Below are 16012 nucleotides of genomic sequence, written 5' to 3' on the forward strand. Positions count from 1 at the left end.
ATTTGGGACTTGTCAATAATTGGTGTCTCAGCAGAGGCATTTAGTCATTCATCATTCACCGAATACTTATTAAGTGATTTAATAGGAAACTAGTAAGAGGCAACCACGTGTAAGGTCATTTAATTTCATCACTATGGGAAATTCTGGAAGAAAATGGGTTTGAAGGGGAAGCTCTGTTTGGATGCATTATTACTAGTTTTAGAAAGTCACCACAGCTAGCATGTGTGCTAGGATGAATGGCAGGGCTACAATATTGTAGAGGAGTAGAATAAAAATTATTTATGAGCTGTGTTTAAATCAAAGAAAACAGGCCAAGGTTTTCATGAACATCAATAAAGCTTTATAACAATACAATTCATTATCACTGTTTGGATTAATATTGTAATAATTACACACTTTTTACATTGTGAAAATAAGTCATAAATAGTGTAAAAATAATTCTGAAGATCAACTTCTCACAAACTAGGGACCATGAAAACAAGTTTAAAAAGCAAATGAAAACAAATTACAAACTGAACATAATGCAATTATCTCCAAACTGCAAATCAAAAACTTCATGCGTCTTTTGATTCAGTAATGTCAATTGGAGAAATTACAGTGAAATTGAAATAAGAAATCAAACAGAGAGAATTAAATCTTTAAATTATTTACACTATTGATTTAAACTGGTTTGTGCCATATTTACAGTGATAAGACACAACACATTCTTAGAATAATCAATTACATGAGACTGGCTCACAAACACTTAAAAAAAAATATGCAGTGTAATGCTTGCCAAAAAAATTTTTTTTCATTTTCTACTTATTTTGTATTTATGTGAATTTTTTGGCAATATAAAAATAGCTGCACATAGAGATGAACTTTAAAATGTAAAAAATACAAATAAAAATATAATATTTTCTAAAGAAAAATCAGATACATACATCTTTTAAAAATGTTATTAAGTTGAATGAAACATTTACAACAGTATAAAGAATATTCACATAAATGTCAACCATGTGTAAGACATTCTTTTGTGAATCCAATTTATTTATATTTCTGGGATGTGTGAGAGTTATCAACTGCATTTTGACAAATGTTGGCATTTTCTTTGTTAAGTTGTCAATAAATCATACATAATGGTTCAGGTTGAAAAAGTCTTCCTATTCCCAAAAGGACAGTTCTGTCAATAAGCAGCATAGGCAATTTTATGCATTTAAATATATATTTTAGTGAAAAATACCATTAATATGTTTATTAGTATTTGATTAGCAAAAAACAAAATTCAGTAAAAATTTAAGTTAGAGAAGTGTCTCTAAGTATGTTAATTCCGCCAGAGATGTATAATTTGAATAGCAGAATCACATGTAATTGTTTTACTTACTATTTTTGGAAAGATAAGGTTCTTATGGATATTTGACTTCCTAGAGATAGCAGTGTTTAGATGTTGTTTAGGAATTAGAAGGCCTATTTTTTAGTAGTGTGGAATATCAATATAATTTGATGATCAAGAAATAAAGTAAATCAGGGTTTCAGATGTAAGCATCTATATGTTCCTTATGATCACTTGGAAGATGTTAAAACACTATCACACAGGAACAGTCCAATTCTGAGTAAGACACTATATAGTGGTGAAAAAAACAAATGATATTAGCTTTTTATGCTTCAATAGTAACATTTTTTTAAAAATTAGAAATTAAGCACATTTCCCAGGCAATATAAATATAAAATACCAAGGATAATTTTTCCATAGGTGCTGACATGCTGATTAGACCATTTTCTAAACTAACTGATATATATATATATATATATATCAGTTAGACCAAAGACATGTGTAAGTTCTTGACTGTTCCATTAAAACATCATGTACACAGACTGCAAGTTCAAACACAAAACCTTCCTTCTAGAAGAAATTAAAGATATTCTTACATGCTCTATAAAATCACATGAGAGAGGAAAATCCTCCAAGACTGCTTTTGCTAATGAGTAATGAAGACTGAAAGAAAAAGTTAGGCCTATTTGTGCCCTAGGTACTTTACATGGTATGTGCAGACTTCTCTAACACTGGTTTTCCATGTTTCATCAAATCACAGAAACTAAAAGACGAGTGAATGGAAAAGAGGAGACGAACGAAAGTTGATAAAGGCCTATGATGTGTGACATGAATGTTAAATCAGGAGATCCAAGATCCGAGTAAACACACATCAGTTACAAGTACACTGTTTTGTTTTATGTTAAGAAAGACTGCTTACTGAACCCTAACTATAGCAAATTCATGAACTTTAAAAATAAAATCACACACTAATGATTTAGGAATGCTATTAAACAGAAAAATGAAATTATCCATAGTAGTTGCATTGTCCACAAGAAAAAAAGAAAAGAAATACATTAGCACCCACCAACATGAATGGAAAACAACTTTAAACCTAAAACACCTATCAATTTGGCATCTTTCAAAGATGTCTTATCAGAAATAGGAATTGACCTTGCCTTATTTCCAATGTGTCTTTCATGTGGCATTTTCTCATCTCTCTATCCAATAATATAAATTACAAGAAATAAATCTTTACAGAAAATATTTTACCTAACAACAACAAACATAATTATCAACAAACATAATTCATGAGTTCATTTAGAAATGATGTGAAGATTCTCTATACTGATGACAAAATGGATGCTTGAAAATATTTTGGCAACCAGAAAGTTAAGATTATCCATGGTGGTTAAGACCTAGCAATTCCACTGAACAAGAAGTATCATCATCCTTTTGTTTTTCTCAAGGGAATAAATGTAATGAATGTTTACAACTTCCTTTAGTTGTGAAATAAGTCAATGTTGTCAAATCAGTTATAAAGCACAAACTCAATACACAAATAGGATGGAAAAGCATTCTATAATAAAGGACTGTGTTAAAAATATTTTTTATACATGGAGTGTTTTTCTTTTGATGTTGAGGTATTCTCTTCTGAAGCTGTGTGAGTTTTAAATAGTGATCCATTCCAATACCTCTTTCTACTATAGGAGTAGAAAGAAAGATAGAAAGAAAGAAATATAGTCACCAGACGTTTCTCAAGATATTCTAGTTTGTTTTCCTGAAGAAAGTGTAGTTATACCCACTTCAGTTCATTTTTCCAAACTGTTTAAGACAAATTGTTTCAGACATTGAGCAGTACTTTGTCCTAACACCATGTCATATAAAAAGTTGTTAGAAAATGTCCTCCATTATTTAAAAAATGGTAAATTGACTTAGGGGTATGGAATGTTACTTCCAATTGGACTGGTCTAATAGTTTAAACATCTCTCTAGCCTTGAAAAAGTAATTGAAAAAAATATCATTTTTTTATAGACTGATCGTTTGGTTATAAAAGAGACCATAAGGACCTCAGGATACTGGTCTTATATCTTAACAGTTGTTACCATAAGACAATGATGACCTGATTTCCCCTCTGGTGGTGAAAACCTATGCATGAAACTAGAAATTTTCCCACAAAATGGCAGTGAGACAAACGAAATGCACTAATGGGCAGAAAAGGTGACTCCTCCTCATTGTGTTTCTCCTATTGTAGCCTTTCCACTTAGAAGAAGCCATTTCAAAACATGCTGTCAACTCTTTACTGTGCAAAGAAATGCTCAGCCTAATGTGGCTAGGTAATTTTTGAGCAAGTAGATGACAATCACTCTTTATGGCAACTATATTTCACAGCTTTCTGAGATCTCAGATTTGGTCTGTGGATAAGAGGATAAGACAAACATTCAGAAATATATATATATAAAAGAAATCTAAATATAGACAAAACTTAGAACCATAAGGAATAGAAATTAGTTAATATTATTAAATGTGACAAAATCTTGGCTTTATATTAACTGATAATCTCTATGTATGTTACATTCATCATGTAATTCATCATGTAAAAAATCTCAGAAAGTACTGAAAAAAATGCTTAACTTTGATGCTTTACAATGATTAACGTGAAAGAGGAGCTTCTTCTATATTCTCTTCAATTGTCCAAAACAAGAGTACAAGGTGGAGTCAAATCATTTTGATTTGAAGACTTTCCCTTAAAAAATTGTTCAAAACAGATGTTACAAAAACTAAAACAAATCTTTTCTAAATATTCCTGGGACTAAGAAAAGAAAAAAAGTATGAGAAAGAATAGAAAATATCTTTCTGTTTCAAGAACTTTGTAGAAAATGTCTGATATAGGTTAGATGTTAGAAGGAAGAACAGCTCTCACATCAACTTTGGTAGAGAATGTACCAGCAAGCTCCCCCACATCTTCAGGAGAGGTGGGTTTTGGCCAACCTGTTCTCGGAACATGTTATTTCTTCAGCATCCTGAGCTCGGTGGGATGTACATACCCTTTTTCCTCAGGTTCAGGGGCTGTCATTCCAAGAACCGCCTATTTCAAAAGGAGTGCTGTATGCCTCTGTCATTTTCCAAAAGCACCCATATTAACACTTGCTGGAATTAAGTTTATTAAAAAAAAAAAAAAAGTCTGCAGTTCTGGGTGTTTGCCTTTGTAAACCTCTTTCCCACTTGGTCACATGAGACACAGCGCTGGAGGCTAAACCCGTCCTCTTCTGGTGTCTTCACTGCCAAAGGCAGCACAAGGAAAACTGGTGCCAGCAACAGGCTCAATCAACCCCTTGATATTTTAACCAAGATGGTCACACGAGCCCACAATACTGGAAGTTGTGTCTGCAGTTGGGACTACAACTCCCTCAAAATATAAAACAAATGTATGTGTGCTCTCCACCACCTTATCTCTTTTTGGCAATAAGCCACGGTGTGACCCCCTTGGGATGACAAAAGAAATAAAAGCTCAGATGTAATCAGAGGACTCTCGATCAGCATGCTAGCATCTGAAGTTGCACAGCAAGCAGGTTTGGCACACAGTCATGCTTTTTTAGTCAGTTTCAATGGGCAATGTGGGCATGAATCAATGCGAATAGGAAAGGTGAATGGGAACGCGACAATAAACACTGACATCAGTCAGTATGGTACTTTTTCATAGCTTTGAGTCCATATTTGGCCACAATTTCATGTAAACTATTTCATGGCACTTTTTGTCCATGCAATTAACAAGCCCAAAGTAAGAAAATAGCAAGTACAATCATTCTCTATCACTGATTTGTCCATATAAATACATATCTTCACATAAGATAAAGAGATACCGATCTATTTTTTTTTTTTGCAGACTTCTGACTGGTTTCACAAAATTGCCCAATTTCAGATGTAAGTGGAGAAAAGATGGACATGTTTTCTACTGCCAACAGAAAGAAGCAGCCCTGTGTAAACATATCTCAGACTTGTAAAATCTGCAATTTGGTTTTCAACTATAAATATAAAAAGTGAACCATTATATACACAACTTCATGCTCGGAAGGTTAGATTCATCACTGCAGAAAAATAGACAACAAAAAAGACAAATACATGGAATTAGTAGTCTTGGAGAAAATTTAAATTAACATTCATTTTAAGGAAACCGGTAGAACCTTGAGTAGAGTCTTTTTATCAATAAGCAATTGATTATCTGATTTGTGTCTCATGCATTACTTTTCTAAACTCCAGTATGTCATGACAATTTAAATCTTAGGTTTAACCCACATTTTTCTTTTGCCACAGAGGATTTTGAGGGTGTTTTGCTCTGAGAAAGCAGAAAATTAGGATTTTATCATGTATGTGCCATCATTATAATACATTTTATATCTGTAACTTACATAATTTTTTCCAAGCATTACAACACAACTGTGGAAAAGACTGGGAGGATTCTGACCTCAGTAATGTTATTTACTGCACCAACACCTTACAGTACTATTCTACACTCCTTCGATTCTTGGTTTCCCTTTCCTTTTGCTGGCCCTGCCCAGGTGTGATGTACATGGTATACCTGCCTGCTATAAGCTTCAGACTGTATTACAGATTGTGTTCTGAGCTACGGAACCACAGATCTTTGGTTCCTCACTTTGAGTAGCCATAATTACCAAGGTTTTCCTAGAATTGAAGTTAAGTCTGAAAGATCTGAGGAACAGTGGTCTTTGAGGTGTAAGCTTGTAGAGCAGATCTTAGAGTCTTCTTTGATGTCTACTCAAAGAAAAAACAGAAAAGGAGAGTGTACAAAGGAGAATGATCGCGGTCTCTTCCTCCACCCTCCACAATGGTGACCAATCCATCGTCATCTTTCAGTTTAGTAATTAAAAAACACGTGTTTTTCTCTATCCAAGAAAAATCGATGCTCTACCAGGTGTGCTTAGGAGGCTGGGACCCATATGATCTTCAGAGGTGAAGTTCACTCAATGTCCAACTCCGAACTGTCACTTATCTCAAATTTCAAATCTGATTCAGTTTTGGGTGCTATAACCAGTGTTTTATAATGTAAATAATTTTAAAGATTCTTATTTTTTCCTCATATTTTAAAACTTCATTTAAAAGTGTGTTACTTTGCTTTAGGAACACTCTGCTGTAAGCCCTACCCGAAAAAATAAAATTTAATGAAACATTTAATGAGGGTATGATACTCTAGAGCAAGCCTATCAGTGGATGAAGATGGATGATAAGCTTAATAGCCTGTAGGTATTTTCTTAAAAATTCTGCCATTTATATGCTATATGAATTACACTGTGACTGGTATAGCATTTTACTTGAGTTCTAGATTAGCAATGCTTCTTGGGTTGACACATTTAGAAAACTAAACTATATCTAGAGAAAAGGAATTAAAACAAATGTTAAACGGTTTTGCATGAGAAATTAGTATTGAGAGTCGCATGACCAAGAGGACTTGCTAATTAATCACAGTGATTTCCACTGCTGCCACCATTTGAGTTTTAAGTCAAACATTCGCCACCGTGTTTTATAGCCACATAAACACAACGGTGTTTAATAGGGTGATCCACATCAAATAGGTATCACTAAAAGCAACCCACTGAACTTGGTTTAAAAATATAATTTAAAAAATCATTTTATTTGACTATTTGAAATAGCTAAATTGACCACATAAGAAATTTGAGAAAATTTCATTTTTTCCCCAATTATTTCTTTCCTTTTTTGGAGGGATAGGGTGGGAGAGGCTGGTCAGAATGGTTTGCATTTGTGTGTGTTGGGGGTTGTGGTAAGCAATACTAACATTTGATCATTTAGTTATTCTTTACATGAAAACATACTAGATTCATGCAGTCCTTAATCATATGTAGCATAGATATAGTGTCTATTCTATCGAAAAATGTGTATTTAAAAGAGAGATTTCTGGCCTTGTGCAGTGGCTCACAGCTGTAATCCCAGCACTTTGAGAGGCCAAGGCGGGAGGATTGCTTGAGCCCAGGGATTCGAGACCAGCCTGGACAACATAGCAAGAACTTGACTGTACAAAAAATAAAAAAATTAGCCAGGCATGGTGGCACACACCTGTAGTTCCAGCTGCTTGGGAGGCTGAAGTGGAAGGATCGTCTGAGCCCAGGAGGTCAAAGCTGTGGCGAGCCATGATCAAGCCACTGCACTCCAGTCTGGCTGACGGAGTGAGACCCTGACTCAAAAATGAATAAAGAAATAAAAAGGGAAATTTCTGATTTCCTAAAGCTATTCATATTCTTGCAAGGTTTGACTATTTTATGAACCAAAAGACAGTCCTTTGTTATCATTAATATGATATCCTTAACAAAAAGGGAGCAATTCAGAGGCAGCCCAAGTTCTGAATCCAAATTCTAAGTAATGTCAGAAGGCTGAATGAAGTAAGCCTTTTGCATTTCCTCTGATGTAAGGTGTGCTAATGACTAGATTAAAAAATCATTATACTATTAGCTTACAGGCAAAGGTTAGGGAGTAGAAGGTAATTCCAGCTCAGGACGGTATTAAAGATTCTGTGAACGGGGGTTATGACAGGGAAAGGATAGTTTTCTCAGGTGAAGAAGAACGTGATGATAGGTCCATCTTGCTGAGACCCGCTTGACCCCAGATGTGATCCAGTTAATTATCTGACAGGCTGAAAGCGGAGGATAGGAAGCTACTAAATAAATGACACTTCTGAGAGGAAAGGTTTTTCTTTCCCTGGCCAAGTAGGTGAAACTACTTAAGAGAGTGAGTTACACAGGATTTCCTCACCAATGGAGTTGCTGAGGTGAGTGTCTCCTCATCTTTCTGCATTCCTTCAGTTTTGCTATAACTGTACCCATCAAGCATGCCTGTCCAAAAGGACTGAACAAGCCACAAGGTGATGGAGAAATAAATTCAAAATGATCAAAGCAGCTTGCATCCTCCCCACAGCTCATTTTTTAAAAATTTTATTTTATTATGGAGATGTGGGGAACCAGTGAGGATTAACTACATAAGTAGGTTGCATGCAGGTGAAGTTTGGGCTTCTAACTGGACCTCACTCTTCCTGGTAGTGGACCAGGTACTCTTTGTGTTGTCATGTGTCTCCCATCCTCCTCCATCTCTCCCTCCCCTGGCAGAGCCCAGTGACTGCCAATCCCTCTCTTATGCTACTGTGACTAATGTTCAAGGCCCACCAATGAGTGAAAACGTGCAGTATTCAGTTGTTTCTGTGGTAGTTCGCTTAGTATGATGGTCTCCAACGCCATCCAATTTGCTGCGAAGATTATGATTTTATTCTTCTTTGTGGCTGCATAACACTCCATCATGAATATGTACTACATTTTCTTAAACCAGTTCATTTTTACATTCATGAAGTTCATTTATCCTTCAGTAACATGTGCACAGTCCTTTATAATTAGGTCCCCACCATTCCTGTATAAAGTTTGGTATTCCATAAACAATCCAGCTCACAGATCTCTTCCCTGCTTAAAGTCCTGTCATTGCTTTCTGTTTTCTGTCTCTCTAGCTCTACTACATGCCAACTCCGTGCTCTTGAAAGGTCCTTAACCTCTCTGAATCTCAGTTTCCTCATCTACACCACTGAGGATAAGAAGACGTTACAGGGTTGTTGTGCAGATTAAATGAAATAATATTCCCTTCATGAAAGGGTTAATCATTGTATACAGAAGGCTCTCTGTAAAGGATAAATCACCTTACTTACTGAATACATACACAGTGACTATGGATAGTTGTATGAGGAGGCTAGAATAAACTGTATCTTAAAGGACAGCACTTAAATTTAATCAAGTTCTCCTAAATAAATCAAAACATCATTTTTTTTTAAAAGTTTGGCTTATATTTTCTGCTTTCTCAACTCTGTGCCTAACATTGACAGGGTTCTACCATGTATTAGCATGTTTGTCTAAGTAATTGAGTGTAAATAGGAAAGAATCACAATTAAGAATAGTTTAAACAGTAGTAGGACAAGGAGTTTATTGAAAGACAAGCTAAAACATGATCAAGAGGCACTGCCCCTTTCCATTCCAAAGACAGGATTAGATAAGGAAGTTTCCAAATTATGTTTGCCAAGAATTGTTTTTACTCATCAGCTGAAGGAGAAATCAGCAGTAAATATGTAAATCAAAAGATATTCTGGAGACAAACCATTTTGCTTTTTAATACTCAAACAACTTTCAGGAATGTAAAATTCAAAAGATCTGTTCTGAATGGAAAAGGCTAGGCCCGGTTAAGAGAAAGGGAGAGTGCTTATTTTTAGAGATAATTCGGTACAGCCTACCTTTTGCCAACAGCCAGGCATGGGTAATCCATCAGGTCCCTGTTTTAAAGGGAAGAAAAAGAATTCCTCAGGCTCCACAACAGTGGTCAAACTTCCTAAGTCACATGCTCAGAGGCTTCTACAATAGATTTTTTACCCATTAGAAGGTTTTGGTCATAGGCATCTTTTACTAATGGGCAACTTCCAATATATTACCCAGTGTTCGTTAAAATGAAAAAGATTCAAATGTTTTTCTGAGTACACATTTTGAAAATACATAAAGTATAAAAAAGTTATGCCTAATTTTGAAAAAGCAATTTACAAGGCATAATGGTCTATTATTCATAGATAAACCTCTACATAATAAATCTGTTTTATTCCTTCTAATTTTATTAAAACACATCTCACAACGATTTCTATTAAATGAGTAAAATAACTTCTCTTCCTGGTCACTATGGGCTGTGACTGAATCCATGATGATGATGAATAATCAATGATAAACCATTTCCATAAAAGGTTATAGCTCTTCACATGCTAGTGTTTTTCACTTTTCTATATTGAAAATAAATATAGTACAACATATTTAATTGAATTAAAAGACAGGCAGCCTATCTATATGTTTATATACAGCATTATCCACAGTATTTGTCAGTTTTTTAATTTAAATTCTTCAGAATTCAGTCAACAAATTCTGAATACAGCAAAGAGGTTCTAAAATAAAGAGTTGAAATATTTTAATGTACTGTATCAGCATTCTTCAGATACAAATGATACAAATAAAGCAGGAAGAGTTGGTATATATGAAGGCATGCTTGTATTCTCCCCAACAAAATGATTATAAAATATGATTTATCATCATACCAAGCAAAGTAAAAGACTAGGCTATAATTATTGATGGAATAAAATTTTAAAAATAAATACAATCTCTTAAAAGACTTGAGAAATATAAATGTATTTTTAAAGAATCATGCTTACAACTAAAGAATAATCTACAAACATGCAAACCAGTATAACCATCGACACAACAATTTTCCTTTACACCTCAGAAAATATGAATATGCTGTTTTTAATGTTTAAAAAACCTTTTAAATAGCTTTGTAAAACATTTGGGAAAAAATAGTAATGCCAGATTGGTACAAGGAGAAGGATCAACCAATAGAATTTTAGATTTTAGTATCAGGAGGATTTTGAGTTCATGCCAATGGAAATAAGGGAGTTTTGTCTATTTTAGGAATGTGAGTTTCAAAAGGAGAGACCATTACATTGAAAAGGTTATGTGATAAAGAAGAGGGTTTGGGCTGCAGACTACTATCATCTTTAGAAGCGCAGAGAAGTTTGGTCTACTTCCCTATGGTCTCTTAAAAGCATTCCCTTGAATTGCTTAACTCTTGACCACAGAAACTTAATTCTGCAGGTTGGTTCTTATTTACAGCCTGACAGAAGTTTAGTGGAAAAGGCAAAAATATCTTTTGTTGTTGTTTGAGACAAAGTCTCATTCCGTCTGTTACCCAGGCTGGAGTGAAGTGGCACGATCATGGCTCATCTCAGCTTCCTGGGCTCAGGTTATACTTCTGCCTTAGCCTCCTTATAGCTGGGATGAAAGGCGTGCACCACCATGCCCAGATAATTTTTTAATTTTTTTTTTTTTTTGTAGAGATGAGGATTTGCTATGTTGCCCAGGCTGGTCTGGAACTCCTGGGCTCAAGCCTCTGCCTCCCAAAATGCTGGGATTACAGGAGTGAGCCACTGTGCCTGGCCATACCTTTATTTCTTTTAGAGAAAAAGAAAAAAAAGTTAAACTTAGGGATAAAACCAAAAGTTTTGACCTAGCGTTGCCTTTGTGTCAAATATTTCTATATAATTTAAATTTAATCTTTGAATATTTATTAAATAAATGAACATTCCAAGGAACACAGAAATGGTGGTCATGTCAGTTGTCAGGACATCAGGAGATTAATTTGCAGTCATTGATAGAAACACGTGCTTGCTCTCTTACTCTGCAGAGAATGACAGAAGGAGCTTATTCATGCACATGCATGTCATATGTTTAGCATGTAAAGCTTGCTCCAGAAAGCACCACTTTACACTGACAGAGATGAATATGTAATCAACAAAGGAACTGCATGCAGGGTGGTAGGAAAGAGAAATACTGTACCAATTGGCAAGGGGCATCCAGCCCATCCAGGCCAGGCTGGCCTGGCTCCCCTTTTTCCCCCTTAACGCCACGGAATCCCTGTTTGTAAAGATTAACTCATAAAGTTACTAACACAAGAAATCACTTCAGCACAAATTCTGCTAAAGAAATAACTATAGCAACAAAAGGCCAGGAGAGGAGCAACTCTGTAGGGAAAAGTAACATTCGGTGAAAATGGACAAAATAAAATGGAGCTAAGGCATGTTCCTTTCAGAAGGGCTTGTCTGAAAATGGTGGCCTTCTGTCCTTAGGGCTATGGAATACAGCTGGGTCCTCTTCAGATCCCACATTCAGGTTCCAGCTGCATCATGATACTCTAGGGTTAAGAAGCCAGGTGGAGGTAGTGGCCAGAGACAAGATTGGAATGCATGAGGATAACCTGAGATAGATGTCTCTGGCTTTCTTTTCTCTTTCTTTCTTTCTTTCTTTTTTTTTGAGTGGAGTCTCACTCTGTTGCCCAGACAGCCTCAACCTGCTGGGCTCGAGCCATCCTTCTGCCTTAGCCTTCTGAGTAGCTGGAAATATAGGCCCATGCCGCCACCCCACTAATTTTTGTATTTATTGTAGAGACAAGGGTCCCCCCCAAGGTTTCTGACATCTTAAAGCCTGTGTTAGCTGATCCCGATGAGAAACCCTGCTGTTACAGTTCCTCCAGTTTGCTCCTCTCCCATCTCACCCCTATACACATGGCATCTGGAGGCAGTTCCACGAGTCAGACATACCAACGGGCAGGGGGCATCTAATCCAGGCGCACCCTGTTCTCCTTTCTCCCCTTTAGGCCCCTTTTTGCCTTTCTTTCCCTTTTCCCCCTGTGGATACAAGGGTTTAAATAAAAGACAGATTTTATTTGGGGGGGAAATCACGGTCATTCAAAAGATGGCTTAGCTAAGAATATTCTGGAAGGACATTTACCACTGTTTTCTGGTTTAGTAAGGCATGATATTATTTTTAAAACTAACTTACACTTTCAGAGCGACAATGGCTTCAGGGCAGCGGTATGTGGGATTTTATTTAAGATAGTCAGCCAGATGGAAGAAGAGACTTAAAGGCCAACACATCAGAAAGGAAGCTCAGTGCTGACTTAAATCACAATGTCATAATCATTAGTTGTTTGTGTCATGGATCCCATGAGGATGGTGGGTACCAATTGTATTGAAGCCAGCCAGTAGCAGGTGAAGTTCAGGGGAATAATAGATACTCCGTCCAGTTTTCAATACCTGTCAACTTCCTCTTTTTCTAATCCTAAAACACATGAAAGCTACATAGAAGCAGAGGAAAAGGACAAAATATTAACAACATCTACATATTTCTTTGAAATGTATCCAATTTTCTATGACTGTAGCTCTCATTCAAAAATATTCAGTGTATTAAAAAATGCTTCTATTTCTTTTAACTTTTTGAAAAAGAAACTAAAAAAAATACTGTCCTTATTAAGTCAGGCAAACACACGTTAAAAGTGCTAATACTTGCAGGGTTGCCTACTGGAGAAACAGGCTTATTTACAAACCTAGGGATTTTCTTTAATTCACTCTTTTATTGATCTCATGCCAGGTATTTACAATGGTAAATGAGTTTCCAGCTTATAATGTAACAAAAGCAAAAACAAAAAATCTGTTCAAAATAGGAAAAGCAGTTTGGGCTCAGTAAAAAGAAAATGAGGTAGGCAGGATAATTACATGGTGGGAATGTAGCCATGGAAATTAGTATTTAGGAATCAAGGTAAAGGTTGTGGGAAATCTGCATGGATCACAGGGCTGAAGGAATCAAGGAAAGGAGGCAAAAAAAGGAGAAGGACGGAATGCACCTCAGCTGTTTTACATTAACATAAATGTCTCTGCATATTTATACATCGGGAGTTGGTGTCATACAGAATTCACAAGACTGTACGATACATATTTAAATTAGTGTATTCATTCTGCAATCAGGGTGAGAGTTACCATAAAGCTGAGTGATCTCTGAAGCAAAGCAACAAGAATATTTAAAGGCAAAAAAATACACATAACAGAAATATATGAGCTATGCATTCAAATTAATACATTCATTCTGATGGCATGAGAGAAAGCTCCTCACTTATCTCCTGTGTGCCAAAAAGATTGCATCAGAAGGTTCAGAATCAAAACCACTTGGGTTTCTTGAACACTGGGCAAAGAGAGAAATTCTGTGTGGTTTAGTTAATCATGATCAAAGGCACCCAAGAAGCCAGAGTGAAATGAGAGCAGGTGTGATGGGAAGTCAGATGGGCGGAACATTTGGGAGTAAGTTGCTCACCCATGCAAGATGGATCAACATTCTTCCTTAGCAAATAACTTCAGTGCCATGACATAAAGTTAATTTAAACTTGTTTGGGTGAGCTCTTTCTTCTCAGAAGGCAAAGGACTCTATTTTCAGGTGTGTTGGGGATTAGTATTTTAGGATACAACTTATTATTTGATTGGTAAATCAACTCAGATTACCACTCCATAGAAAAATGCTGTCATATTAATGTTACTGTCCCAGGCTATAGGAATTATCTTTCAGTAGTATTTTAGTGAACCTCAAGCTTTATGGAAAAAAGGCAGTACTATTCAAAGAATAATGCACCAATGTTATTATTGATCAACATTATTTTGTAATATGTTATGATTCCCCAGGCAACACAAAAAGCATCTGTCATTGTGGGTATGAGTGCATGAGAGCTCTTGCTAATTTTTATTTCCCATATCAAAGAATTATGCACATGAAATATTCATATTTAGACTCTAATTTCTGTAAATAGAAAACTTCTAATCATGGAATCTGAACATGAAAATATTTTTTGTATGGGTGATTAATGAGGATGAAGTTGCAAGCTTTATGCTTTCATAAGCTATATTACTGGTAATTTCTTCTTTGTTACAAGATCATAAGCCAGGCATGGTAGCTCATGCCTGTAGTCTTGGTGCTTTGTGACGCTGGGGCTGGAGGATTGCTTGAGACCAGGAGTTCAAGACCAGCCTGGACAACATAGCAAGACCCTGTCTTTACAAAAAAATAATTTAAAATAAATAAATAATTATAAACATGAGTATCCTCCTAATGGTGATGGATTTTTGAATGAATGCAATTTTAGAGAACCACTTTAGCTCAATAAATGTGATGATATTGGTGGTGCTTTTAGAGAACCACTTACATGGGCTATCTTATTGGTGGGATGTGGGGAGGTGATTAAATGTTTAAGGCCTAAAACTTATATAGCAGGCTTAATAGTTTTCTTTCTTTGACAACTCTCATCTGGCCTTACTTTTCAGCAGCCATGAACTTCACTGTTCAAGAAAATTAATAGGCATTTTAAAACAAAGTGTTGTTAAATAGAGCAGGGGCATTTATTTAATCTGAGAAATGTAACTGGTTTAAATTTGTGCTGTGAAAGTGCAGCTTCAGCTACTTTAAGATTTTCACTTTTCTACTGAGGTGTTGAGTTTTTGATGACTTCTTTTGCTGTACAGTGTAAAAAAAAATTCTTCTTAGATCTACTATCAGGTCAAAGGCCCGAGCAAAATACTGAGAAAGGGGAAGAGAAGAGAGGAAAGAGAACAGAGAAGAGGAAAGAAAAAGTGATTTTTCAAATCCATAATCCAAACTTCTCTTTCAAGTCATAAAATCATATGGTTTGATACTGGCCCCAAAGACTGGGGCTAACAGTCCTGAGACAGCAACTCAACACCGACCTCATAACATTTGCCAATATGTTAATTAAAAAAATCCAAAGCTATTAATATCAGCTTTGAATCTGAAAGCAGAAAGTCCTAGTCTCTACACCATGACTTATTGTGGTTTCTCAGTTACACTGCTTCTCCTCCATTTTCAAATCAATAGTCTCAACATACACAAACTATTTCTGTATCCCTATTGGGAGGTAGTGAAGATAATTGGGATGCTGACTTTACAGGGTTAGGTGAGCTCTGTTGTGATAAAACTGCAAATTTGTGCTATTTACTTTGACTTTTTAAAAGAAAATTTTAAAACATCTTTCATTTTTCAATAAGTTGGTGTCACGTTTCTGAAAACCTGTAGCTTCTATATCTGGGGATTATAATTTTTTCTTCTATGCCAGACAATGCTCTTATTTCTAGCTGTGTAGCCTTCTTCATTCCTCTTTGAAGACCTGATTCCTTAGATCAGGCATCAATGTGGTGTTGGAGCACAGGAGGGAGAAAGATTGTGTCTGATGGAATCACACAGGCTGAATAGCAAAGCAGACAGCATGAGAAGTATCAAGCAAGGCACATGCTAGGAT

At 35.8% G+C, this 16012-nt stretch overlaps 1 protein-coding gene across 1 annotated transcript in view; it reads right to left on the reverse strand.

Annotated features, from left to right (window-relative positions):
* Nucleotides 1-317: 317 nt before the first annotated feature.
* The window catches only part of LOC103254782 (collagen alpha-1(XXV) chain), a 134358-nt gene continuing 118663 nt past the window's right edge, over nucleotides 318-16012 (reverse strand). The window contains exons 28-30 of the mRNA XM_008052777.1: nucleotides 11719-11796; nucleotides 9585-9623; nucleotides 318-5379 (exon numbers count right to left, since the gene is read on the reverse strand). Coding sequence (XP_008050968.1) covers nucleotides 5377-5379; nucleotides 9585-9623; nucleotides 11719-11796 — 120 coding nt within the window. The 3' untranslated portion in view covers nucleotides 318-5376. The remainder of the gene's footprint in view (nucleotides 5380-9584; nucleotides 9624-11718; nucleotides 11797-16012) is intronic.

Source organism: Carlito syrichta, unplaced genomic scaffold (genome assembly GCF_000164805.1).
Source record: "Carlito syrichta isolate Samal-C Ts95f unplaced genomic scaffold, Tarsius_syrichta-2.0.1 Scaffold287500, whole genome shotgun sequence".
Taxonomy (NCBI): Eukaryota; Metazoa; Chordata; class Mammalia; order Primates; family Tarsiidae; genus Carlito; species Carlito syrichta.